At 38.5% G+C, this 13460-nt stretch overlaps 1 protein-coding gene across 1 annotated transcript in view; it reads left to right on the top strand.

Moving 5' to 3' along the window:
- The window catches only part of PPM1E (protein phosphatase, Mg2+/Mn2+ dependent 1E), an 811755-nt gene extending 799423 nt beyond the window's left edge, over nt 1–12332 (top strand). The window contains exon 7 of the mRNA XM_044054278.1: nt 5221–12332. Within this exon, the coding sequence (XP_043910213.1) occupies nt 5221–6284 (1064 nt within the window). The 3' untranslated portion in view covers nt 6285–12332. The remainder of the gene's footprint in view (nt 1–5220) is intronic.
- Nucleotides 12333–13460: the final 1128 nt, after the last annotated feature.

The raw sequence follows: 13460 nt of genomic DNA, 5'->3' as shown, positions 1-13460 counted from the left end.
TTAGCTTCCTGCTGTTAAGGATTAAATGAGTTAAGCCTTATCTATTTACTACTAAAAATTACATTTTTCTTTGAAAGTCTGCATAAAGCTTTCTACAGGTTAATGTTTTAATAGTGAATCAAATGTTAATACCACTTGAATTACATTGAAGTTTGCTTCTTATGCAAAGCAATTGCACTGTACAGCATTCGGTGGAAATATACTGTAGAGTTCAGAAATAGTGCCAAAGCATTAATTAATCAGTATGACATGACAAGCAGATTCCAGATGACATATATTTCTCTTTTGTAATAGTATTATTAGGTTTGGTACTTAAATATATCAAAGTAAAATATGTAATTCACTTATCCACTATGGTGCTGACATGGTCATTTACAGATCAGGTCACTCTCACACCAGTATTCAGTGCCAACTCATGAGCTCCACCAGTGTCTTATAAACCATAAACTATTTTTCAGTCTCACCATGACCAAAGCTATGCTTTTTGGAACGCCACAAAAAGCACCTAACTCTTTAGCTGTCTTTGTCCTATAAAACCATTCCATAGAGACAACCTCCACCTTCAAATAGGTAGGACTATGACTTGATCAGTTACCAAACTTCCATTTGTACTTCCCCAGACATCCCTAGTGCTGAAATTCTAATTACATACCTACATATTAATCCTCACAAAACCATTAATATCATGGCCACCTACCTGCCCCCAAGTAACAACCGTCTCAGCATAGAATCCCTACTGTCTTCCTCGTTCAGCCATGAAACTATCATCCTAGGTGACTTTAACCTTGACTGGCTTTCCTGCTCCTCTAACTGTCCTACAAACTTTATTAACCTGTATACTTTCACCCAAACTATAAGCTGTCCCACTCACACTCCAAACATTCCAAAAAACAGCCATTACTTGACTGGATATTAACCAACAAGCCAAAACTGGGATACCAAGCTGGCTGTCTACCAGTCACACTAAGTGACCATGCCCCTACATTTCTAGTCAGGAAAAGAATCCAAAACCAAACCTGCATTCCCTTTCAATATACCTGTAGCAAGAAAAACTTCTCCCCTGATATAGTTAATCTACTACTTCAACATTGTGATTGGCCTCCATTAAATAACCTACAACTAGACCTTGCAGTGGAATACTTCAACAACAGATTCCTTGACATCTTAAATAATCTTGCCCCACCAGGAAAATATGCCACAAATCCAAACATTTACCATGGCTATGTAATGATACCAGACTTCTAATTAAAAAAAAAAAGAGATAAAAGATACAGCCTGGTCACTATATCATACCACCAAAAACAAAAGTGATTTCACCTTATATCAGCAACTAAGAAACCAAGCTAAGAAAAATATTATCAAAGATAAAAAAAACTTACTTTCTAACCTGTCAGCAAAAGCACCAGCACAACCCGCATAAGCTCTGGCAAAATATCAACCACCTCGTTAACACTAGTAAAACCTTCACCCCTGTTCCATCCACATCTAATACCTCTGAGCCCTTAGCCTCACAGTTCAACTCTCACTTTATCAACTCATTCATCTTCTCCTGGACAACAAACAAATCCTGCCATTCACAGTCCCCTCCCTTACTGCTGAAAACACAAACTCTTTCTCTTTAAACCTATTCAAACTTCTTACATAAAAAACTCCTAAGTAAACTAAAACCCTGCTGTCTTGCTGCAGATCAGCTACCCAACAAATTTCTAAAAGTAGCTGCTCCATCCATAGCCTACCCCATATCTGTTTTAATCAGTCACTCTATCTCAGAACAGTACGTGCCTCACCTCTGGAAAATGTCTCATATTATACCTCTCCACAAGGGTTGGCCCCTCTAGAGATATTTAAAACTACTAACCCATTGCCATCCTCTCTCCCACAGCCAAAATCCTAGAAAAATGTAATCACCAACAACTCATGAATCACCTCAACCTTAACAACCTTCTACCCAGCTCTCAGCACAGCTTCAGACCTAAATATAGTGCAAACACAGCACTAATAACCTTTTCTGATGTTATTCATCACCTCAGAAATGAAGGACAGCTAGTCTCAGCAATTTTCCTGGATATGTCAAAAGCCTTTGACACCGTATCCCACCAACTGCTACTCAACAAACTTGCAACACATAATCTAAATTTATCATCCCTAACATGGCTTCCTAGCTATCTGTCTAACCGACAACAGGCTACAAAATGGGAGAACAAACTCTCCCCACTACCACCAGTATCCACTGAGGTACCCCAAGGATCCATACTTGGTCCCCTCCTCTTTTTCATATTCACCAACAACCTAAATACTGCCACCCAACTTCCCACTATCATCCAATATGCAGACGATTCCTCTCTTATCTGCTCAACCTTTTATCCCCAAGAACTTCAACACCAAATGCAAAAATCTTTCCTGGACATTGAAAATTACCTCACCAACCATCAACTCATCCTAAACCCAAACAAGAGTAAATTAATGATTTTTACAAACAAATCATCCAAGCTCACCTCGCTACCTCTCTCTATTCACTCCTCAGATGGTACAAAAATTGAACCTACTAATCATACCAAGCTCCTAGAAGTTATTATAGATGATAGACTAAAATTTGATAAACACATCTCCCTAATAATCAAAAAATCCCACACTAAACTTGGAGCTCTTTATAGGGCCAAACTATACCTTACACACCAAGCCAGACTAGCCACAGCTAGATCTCACTTAACTGTTTACCCTACTCTACTGCTCACATATCTTCACCAACATATGTAAGGCTGACTTTAAAAACCTAGAGTCCCGCTATAACAAAATTGCTGCCAATCAACCCCATAAAACTCATCATTGCTCCATTCTTCAACGGCTCAGCTGGCTGGAACTTCCCAACCTGTTAACTCTAAATGAACTTATCTTTGCCCATAAAGTCATACACAACCCTAGTTACTGCCTTGCACTTTCAAACCTGGTCCAACCTAACTTTACCTGCAGGTCCCTTGGGTCTTCCAACAGACTAATGCTAAAATTTACCCAGTCTCACAACTATCATGGCGATTCTCTCTATTCCTATAAAATAGCTAAGGACTGGAATGCTCTTCCTCAGCACATCCAAAACAATCCCAACATCTCCTCATTTAAAAAAAAAGCCTAAAAGATTATCTCAATAGCAACTGGCCTTGCCCCTGTATTGCTCCTGGCTAGTTTCTTTCTTCTATTACTGCCATCTCCCTTTCTCATGCACCTCTCTTCAGCATGTTTAAGCAGCTAGTGCTTACAATCCTATGCTTATTCTCTGATAGATTATGCATATTTTTGTATTATATTATTACTATGTGTTTTTTTTCATGACTAATTGTCTCTTTGTAACTTTGTTAATTGCATTTTTGCTAATATTTGTGTTCATGACTACTTGTTTTCTTATGCAACTTTGTTAATTGTATTATTTTACTAATATCTGTGTTCATGACTACTTGGACTCTTAACTAATTGTTACTGTTCTGGCGCTTTTCTTCCCGGGTGTCCGCTGAAAATAGGCTACTCGCGCAGTCGGATACTACCCAGTTAACAAATGTAAATAAATAAATAAATTTCCACATAGACAAAATGAGAGCCAAAATAACCTCCTTCCTCTTCTGGGCAAAAAAGATCACCTCTTTTCTATCCCAACCAGCCAGAGCAGACATTGGCAAAGGAGTTCCCCTTTTTTATCTTAAATATGGGCTCCCAATTTTTGCTTCTGCCTCCAAAAAAAAAAAAAAAAAAAACCGTTGCCACACTTCAGACTATCTCTAACAGCATTTGCTGATTCATTACAAACTCACCTCTCCATGAGCATCCCTGTATTACCATAGAAAATACTAAATGGCTACCAATACAACAAAGATGTAACCTACTTTCAGGATCAATCCCAACTCTACAGACTACTCCAGGTCAACAGACTTACTTCTATTGCAGGTAGGCTTCATGAAAGAAAAAAAAAAAACTCCATGCAAACTGAGACACTACTCACAAGCCACACTTCCTTCTTTCGGGCACCCACTCTTTGGCAAGCTATCCCCATAAACATTAAGGAAATCATCACTTATTCCAAATTCAGAATACAACTTGAAAAGCTACTCTTCATCCAAAAACCAAATGCTCCTATCACCTAACCTATCTCCTTTCTAAGTCTCTTCTCCTTCTCAAGATTTACTGAAGATTTACCCACTTTGGAAGCTAATGTATATATTGTACATTACACTCTGCTTGATTGTACATTGCACTGTGTTTGTTTACTAGAATGTATATACACTTTTTTTCTATGTAATTAGTCTGAACTACTCAGTGCTTACATTTCTTGTTTGTGAAATGTTTTGCATTTCAGCCAGGTTGAGCCTGAAATTGATCAATATTGATCAGTGCACTACCCCAATAAACAAATGTAAATAAATAAAATATATTGTGAACAGCATTAAGAATGACAGCTTTTAAAGCCATGACAAGTTGATGGCTGCAGAAAAGCCCACAAGAAACAGGAATATGATTACATATAGTCATGCATTTTCAGAAAATGTGGTTCCCCATACTATATTTCCTGAATGAAAACTAAGCATGTGTGTGACACATTAATAATAGATTCTGGTGTGACTGCTCATTAATGTGTGACTGCCAGACTTTTTCATGAAAGATCAAGATGATGGTGTCTCTGAGATGGCACAGCCTCAGAGTTGGCATATATAAGAAGGTGGACAGTGCAGTGCATCCCTCCCACATCGAAGGAAGGTGCAGGAGAATTTGTCAACCTGCAAAATGTCTTTTTTTTTCTTTAGATTTTTCCCTTCAAATGCTGTCCACATTCAAGTGATTTCATTCCTTTGTAATCACCTGAAATGAAAGACTGAATGAGAGTTGGCTGAGGTGCACTGACACAGCAGTTAGAAATGACAGTAATAGAAACAACAGATCAGTACCAGTTATTCTACTGGAGAGTGAGGACCTGCCGCATTTATAAAAAAACATTAGATGTATATTTTGTCATGAATAAGGAAGAACTATTGGAAAAACATGCATTGTGTGTTGCATCTCAATACGTGTGCAATCTGCTAGCTATAGTAAAGGTTACATTTTCATTCAGTAAAACAAGTATGATGAAGCAGGGACTTCAATGACTGGATAACATAACAGACAGTATGATTATTAAAATCTAATTTCTTAGTGTAGACAATACAAATTTACTAATATTCTCCCTTATGTTGACTGTAGGTGATTCTGAGCATAAACCATACATTTGTGGTGAAGCTGACTCAGCATCGTTTGAGCTGGATGGAACAGAGGACTACCTCATCCTGGCCTGTGATGGCTTCTATGACACTGTGAGCCCTGAAGAAGCAGTGAAGGTTGTATCAGATCACCTGACAGAGAACAGTGGGGACAACAGTATGGTAGCTCACAAACTTGTGGCTTCAGCCCGAGATGCGGGCTCAAGTGACAATATTACTGTCATTGTGGTGTTTCTCAGGGATATGACTACACCAGTAAATGCCAGTGTGGAATCAAACTGGACTGAAAACTCCTTTGAAGGTGAGCAAGAAGATGGGGGTGATGACAAAGAAAACCATGGGGACTGTAAGGGACAGCGACCCCAGCACCAGGTCTCAGCCCCTGCAGATTTAGGGTATGATAATAGAATGGATTCCTTCACTGATAGAACTAGCCTAAGTTTAGGTCCACGCATTCAGCTTTTCCCAGAAGAATGCTATATAGATCTAATGAAGGGGGAGAAAAGCCAATTCTGGAATGCCAGAGCACCGCCATTAACCATGCAAAGGTATCATTTAACTGCACCAAAGAAAGGAGGTTTGACTGCAGGTTTATCTGAAAAAGAACTACCTACAAAAATATTATCTATACATGATGGTGCAAGGAAATATCGAGCATTAAATAGTATATGCGACCCAAGAAGCCAGATTTACAACATAGAAATATCGCCTTCTTCATGTCTGGGTTCAGAAAATGCTCAGTGCAAAAGCTTGAAGAACAGCACTTCTAATTCTCAACGGAGTCTTCATTTCATAAGACAAAGGAAAGAAGTTGGAAAGTGGATAATTCCAAAACCTCAAGCACTTCTCTATGCCCTTGAGCCTTCCCACAAGCCAAGAGCCATTTTACCAGTACTTGCCCGAAGCAAAGTTAAAACTAGGATGCTTGTGAAACATTCCATGGTGAGGAGAAAGGGTAGCTACCAAGGTTTGCAGAAGCAGAATTGTCTACTGAACCAGAACAGTTGTATACCAGATCCAGATCTTTGTGCGTGTTGTCAAATGTAAACATAGTCCATATAGTTAATAATGGTAGCAAATTTCTCTGCATCACAGGGGAAATGTGGGATCAGCGGAAACAGGGGGTGACTATTCTTAAATAGTAAAACTGATGCCATTTGTCAAGGATGTTTCTTTCTAATGTGCACAGACACCAGCACATCCAAGTGCAGATTCTTCCAGCTTCTCCAGTATGCTGTATCTCACAGAAAAAGTGCTGACATTATGCCTGTGTCCGCAAAAATAACTCCTAGTGGTTGCAAGCCATGGTAACTTCCTAGAGTACTTGTACACAAATACTAATGGGTAAGGTTTGTTTGTAATTTTAGGTCCACGAGTATTAAAATGTCTAAGTAAGGAGACCAGTTATTAAGAACATGACTGAAAAGAATAACATTAATAATTCTAATGCATTGCTTAAAGGGAAAATAAGCATGTCATGATCAGTAAGTCATACTTCTGTACAACCCATGGGAATTATTACTTTATTCTCTGAACATATTTACTCATCTGTCATGGAAAATGGTTTCACCATTTCTTCCTCATGTCTGTTTACCTTCAGTTGGATATGCATTGGGTATAGTCAGTGCAATTCCTTCCTTCCTTCTTACTGGAGGTGTAGTACCATATTTCTTCTTTTGTAGTACCCAGTTAGAAATTCCTGCCTGATTTTCTTGAAGTGCTTTTATTTCTCTGTACCTCACTGCATATTACTGCACCACGATGGAGAAGTGATCCAGTGACATCAAAAGTTACAAGCATGCCTCCAGCTCTCGTGTCTGGCACTGCTACTAGCACTGGTCACTCCATTTAGTGACATCACTGACTGCAATCAGTTTGTGATTGCTGATGCAGACAAAATATACCTGCATGGACTGCTGAAGGGATGACACTGGTTTGGGTATCTGGATTTTAGAGTAGTGAGATAAGGAGCAGTTCTGAGTTGTCTGTACCTGGAGATGTCCATTCATAAATGCTCCTTTTATAAGGATTCTACAGAATGGCTGACGTAGGGTCATGGTTTGAAATCATTATGGACACTGTTTGTGGCCCAGGTTAAAACTATAACTCCAGACTTGATACTGGATTTAAGAGCATTGTGCTTACAATTATACCATGTAATGCCCAAATTATAGCTCAGGCACCTGTAGGAGCTGGCATGTGAAAAGTGAAGTGGGCAGTTTCTGCCAGTTGGTCAATCATGGGGAGAGGATGAAGCTCTGACTTGCCACTTGGGTGATACCTTGTTGGAGCACTAAGTGCTACACTTGTGGAGCAGGCCTAGTGAGTATGCACTACAGTAGTGCAGATGCACAAGCCAAGGGAGTTCCCTATGAACAGGGTACTCCCCTCAAAAGGTAGCATACAGAGCAGCTTGGCAAGCCACAAACGGGGAGAGTATGCTCCATCCAGGGAGAGGGTAGGCCTCCTTGCACAACCACCAAGCTGGCCCACTGCCTACAACTCAGCTATTGCAACTGGGGGAACAGATGGATCAACAGGACTTCCCAAGATGAAATAAACAGGCTCTCAGCTTGCCCAGGAATGCCTAAATTTCGCTGTCATGGAATGAAATGGCCAATCATGTGCAGGTAGGTGAGCCATCAAGCGAGGTCCTGCAGGGAAGCAAAATAAATGGTGCCATTCACCCATTTAATCTGAAAATGACAATTTCCTGTTGATTTTATACATTCTTCTAGGTTCCCTATCTTAGTTTTTGAATATGGCATGATAGCTTCTGTTTTGTTAGCAATCCAGAGTTACCTCTAGTCCTGAGATAGAAAATAAACATGCTGACATCAGAGGTATTCACAGTTTTTGATGAAAGGGATTACAGATGTGAAGGATTCTGTTCCTTCTCTAGCAACAGGTTGTTGGTCTTATTTATTTATTTGATACTTTGGTGAATAAAATGGTTAAAATGCCCTTTTTAGCCAAAACCCTGGACTAAAGGCAACTGGAAAATGAGAGAGTTTAATATTACTATGTGCAAATGATTCTACAAAAATTCCAGTATTGCATACAGTCTATAATGTTAATAAAGGGAAATCATTATATATGAAACAAGTAAATCATTATATATGAAACAAGTAAGTAGAAATTCGTTTGAGTAAGACTAAACAAGGAGTAATGCAAGTAATTTACATGCAAATTTAGCGGTACAGAAAAAAGAGGTAGCTTAAACAGAAACTAGTATAAAGAAGAGAAATAGGTAGAAAGTAAATGTGACATGAAAGCCAAAGTAAATGTCCAAAACCCATGAGTTAAATTACTGGTGATACAGTTGTACAACCCTTGAGTATTCCTGTCTGGGATGCTTTCTGTTGCATATCTGCATTGTCTTCCCTGTACCTGCCTGGTTTCACCTGATGCTCTGGTCCCTCCCACTTTCCATAAGCATACCATGAGTTGACTAAGATATTTTCTAAATTGGCTGTAGTTGTCCATGCCATGTGTGAATCAGCTGCAATAAAATGGTATCCTATATAAGATTAGTTCTGTGCTTAATGCCTGCTGCGCCATAGAGGCTCTGTCTCTCCACCACACTGAAAATGATAAAGCAAGGTATCAGGAAATGAATGAATAGTAAATTAAAACAACTGATAGGTAGCTTAAACGGTAGACTGTTCTAAAGGAAACTAAACACATGATAACTTCTCAGTGTATTTCTAGTAAAGGAAACCAGCAATGGTAAAGTAAGAAAAAATAGAAAGAAGAAAGCAATTAGTCTGATGAAGGAATATGAAATAAGTATTAGAAAAAGATGTTAGATAAGTTAGATGCGAGGAAACCATTTGTCCATTAAGAAGTTCTAAGAGTATAATTTGCGTAGGCAATATGAAGAAGAGAAGAAAATTAAAGTTCACCTGGGGGTCTCTACAGATGCAGTGGCTGCATTTTCCAGATGTTTGAGAAGTTTTCTTTTAAAGAGGAACAACTGTTGGGTAGTCTTACTGACTGTGAAAATCATATTCCAGCGAAAATTATATTCCAAACAGCTTAACAGTTTTGGAAAATATCTGTTCATTTAATGACAAGGCAGGGGTATGATTTCCAATGATGAAAATACACTAAACGTTTTGGTTTGAGGGCATAGCAGAGCTGGGTTTGAGTCTGTGAGCTGAAATAAGGCAGTAGTCACATGGTAAAAGTTTACAAATGAAAGTACTGTAAATTGGGTTGTTTATCAAAAATAAGAAGAGCAAAGCAGTGCTGTTTTCTATGACCAGACAGCAAGGTATATGTACAGACCTTACTGAGAGTGGTTTGGAGAACTAAGGTTTTACATGAAAAAGTAAGCCAGGTATAGTTGAGTTGAAGAACTGAGTCTGAGCTGGATTAAGAGTTGGATAATAACGGTTACTTTATGAGAATTAAAAGAAAGAAATTAGTTTAACCAAATTGCAGGATACTTGAAAAGTGGTACTTGACAGATAGTGACACTTAAAGGGTTAAGAAGATGTAGTAATATAATAAGGGAGTACTGAAGACTCTTTGTTGTACCATAATGTTCGCAGTAAGTGATTTGTCAGGTAACTGGTGACAGGCTTTGTTTAAATCAGAGTGCAGCACATTATGGAGTGCAGTATCAGATCTGCCTGATATGAAAATTAAATTGTCATCATAAAGAGCGGCGGGTAAACTGATAATATTCAAGGAATAGTCACAGATAATTAAGAGGATAGGACAAAGAATTAATCCTTGGGGAAATCTAAGGTTTGGTTGGCAGTACTATATAGCTGACAAATCTGAAAAATTTAGGATGTTAGGTAGTTGCTATTAAACTAGGTCACTGACTGCTTCCCAAGTCAATAACAACAAGTTTAGATTACAGAACTGAATGATTTACCACATATAACCTACTTCTTTGATTTACAAAGGGGACACCTGTCAACTGTCCTTTGTCCGTACTGGAACAAGTTAAGTCATTAATTTGATAAATCTCAGAATGAGTGCAGAAGTCATTGTTAAACCCATTTTGTGAAAGACTGACTACACTGCATTTAAAAATATAATCCACAACTTGGTTATAAACTGTCTTTTCCAGAGTCTTTGCCAGGGAGCTGAAGATATGACACAGGATGGTAAAATGGGAAAGTAATCTACTGGTCAGAGAGTTTTAGAAATTTTATTTTAGGCAGATGGAAAACTCTCTGACATGCTTCCTTTATTAAGGTACGCCACTATATTTCAGGGAAAGGTCAAAAATATGACTTGGTTATCTGGCAGTAGAAAAAGCTGAAAGCTTAGGGTGTAATGGATGCAGTTTATCATTGCTGTAAGAGCCATGTTTTAGTAAATTAACAAGCACATTGGTCACTGCTGTAGTGTGGAGATGCATTTAAATAAGAGAGAGCAGAGATGTTTTCAAAAAAATGGATGAAAAACATGAGTAGGCATGGAGTCAGAAGTTTCTATAAGGAAGTAAAATTATCTTGTAGCGAGATATTGCTTACTTTTATGCGAGTGTGTGATCATTTTGTTATTTGTTTGGGTTCGTTTTCTTCTTTTTATCTTTATTAGTAGTACTATTTGACTGACTCAGTAGATGTACAATGGTAAAAGTTAGTTTTGACAAGCTGAGCAGAAGTTCTGCTTTGCAACTCATGACCAACAACTGGTCATGAAATTTCTCCTTACTGAATGTTTTGTGGCACTTTGGGGTCATGTTTCTACTCAAACTCAACTTTTAGTTTAGATTTTGTCTATGGAGAGTTAAAGCCTCTAGCTGTATATTTGGTAATCACAAAGACAGAATTCTGAACTGCGAGGCACAAACTTGTAAACTTCTTCAGCACCTCATTAACTTAATACTGGAGAGCATTTGACTCCAGGCAGTTGAGTGAAATTCTAGAAAAAAAAATAGTTTCTTGGTGATTGAGGGTGACCACTTATAATGACAAACTGTACTTTCATCTTTTTTAAATTAACAGAAGGTTGGGACCTGATGATGATTATTGTCACTGCTGGGTAGAAATGAACAACTGACATCTGTTAGGTTTGTAGGCAGAAGACGTTACCCAAAAGGTAGTTATGTCTAGTACGTGTAATAAAAAATGGGAAAAGGCAGTAAAGAAGTAAAGTGAATGTGTTGGGGTTACAGTGCTCTTAGTTAATTCAGACTGCAACTTCCACTTAATATAAAGTTATCATTCCTGAAATGGTTAGAGGCAAACTAAAATCCTTTAGCATAAAAAAAAAAGAAAGAGGGGACAGGACATATATAACACAGACAAATGGTTGTGATGTAAGGCACAGTTCCACTATGAGTCAGAGTTATAAGTGTCAGTACTGGAACTTGCCCCTACTCTTTCTAGAAATGAACACCACTTTTCTTCCTTTTCAAGTACTGGGTCTACATATTCTATTGCCTTCAGCATTTTTGTTAATGAGAGGAAAAAGCAAACTGTCTGACTGTAGGAAGGATTTAAGAAACAGCTAAAACATATTTATTTTCACCACCAAGCATCCAGAAAGATAGGTTTACTGTTGACACAATGCTAAAAGAAAAGCAATAGTAAAACATTTGACGTTCTAATTCCTAGATAAGTAAGGGGGGTCAAATGAAGAAAGTGTAAAGCAAGCACAGGGAAATGATAAAATGGGAATATAAAAGGTGGTCTGTTAATGATTCTAGGTTTGATTCAATATTAACTACTCGTAAGAGCCTTAAAATATCAGAAAACCATAGGGAGGTTTATTTTACAATGCTGTTTTTTGAAGGGTAATAAGATTTTGTTGGCTAGAGAACACCATTCCGATAAAGGCACCTTGCTTGTTCGACCCATCAATCTCAACTGAGATTTAAAAAAATAAAAATAAAAAAATACCATACATGGGCAAAGATAGGTGCCTTGGTCTAGGCCACTTTCTTTAGGCCACTTTCTTTACAGCAGGAATAGTCTGTGTTTCTATGAAAGTAGAAACCAGGTTGTGACAGGTTCTGAATTTCTACAACAGAAATGAAACAGCATTGTAATGAGAGGGTATCCAAAAAGATCAGGATCTGGAATGCCAATTTTACTCAAGATAAGACTGTACTATATTGGCTCTTGTCTGCACTTTTTATGTTTCTTATGTATATATATATATATATATATATATATATATATATATATATATATATATATATAGACTGTTTTGGTCTACTGATTATATGGAACACCCAGATATTGCAGTACATAGCTACAGTCAGTCTTTGAGAGGTATAAATGACTGCCTCTTCTCCAAAACATTAGACTGAAGATGGAATTCTGTCAGGCTATGGGCCCCTGCCATTTACTGGCTGATGAACTGTCAGCTCTGTGGTGTCCCCTCTCTGGGCCAGTAATCAAGCAGCCTGAATCCTCACCCCTGACAATGGAGAGGGACGTTCACTTGGAAAAAAAAATGGATACGCCCAGTATCTCCAGATGCAGCTCTCTGCATCAAGCACAATTTCCCTTAAGAGCACACAGGGAACACACTCAGCCCATGGTCTGGGTTTTTTCTCTCTATCTCTCCCCAGATCCACAGTAAGGTTCCCCACTGGCACAGCTGCAGAATTAAGACCTCAGCTGAGTGTCCAGGCCAAGTCCTCCACCACTCTCTCTGTGAAACCAGTGCTTCGTGTCCCTGCTCTAAGTAGCACACACACACACACACACACACACACACACACACACACACACACAGACACACACACACACACACACACACACACACACACACACTCTTTTAGATTTGATTTTCACACACATACACACACCTGGGAAAGGCTGGTACAGATTTACCTGCTGTGCTCCCTTCTGCCCAGACTATAAGGTAGTTATCACTGCCACCAGACACTACAAAACCAGCTAACTAAGGTTCTTGCAAGGGTACGCAATTATACTGAGTGAAATTAATATTAATACAAAGGTTTACCTTCATAAGTGCGTTATGCACTCGGGCGAATGCACTTTTTGCGAAAATAGGTTTCCAAATTGGCAAAACCTCGAAAGGAAATTGTCCAAATGTGCAATGGGCGAATGCATTACAATGTGTCTTCGACATTTTAGTTCGAAAATCAGCAAATCTGCTGTTCGATTTGTTGATTTTCGAACTACTGAGAATGTCGACATTTAAAATTTGTGCATTTGGTTCGCCCAAATGTGCGATCGATATTGTCATTTCTGACAATATGAAGGTAAACCTAATACAAAT

The sequence above is a fragment of the Protopterus annectens genome, chromosome 13.part0 (assembly GCF_019279795.1).
Source record: "Protopterus annectens isolate FY-2018-M chromosome 13.part0, PAN1.0, whole genome shotgun sequence".
Lineage (NCBI taxonomy): Eukaryota > Metazoa > Chordata > Ceratodontiformes > Protopteridae > Protopterus > Protopterus annectens.
This window is presented reverse-complemented; position numbering and strand designations above follow the sequence as displayed.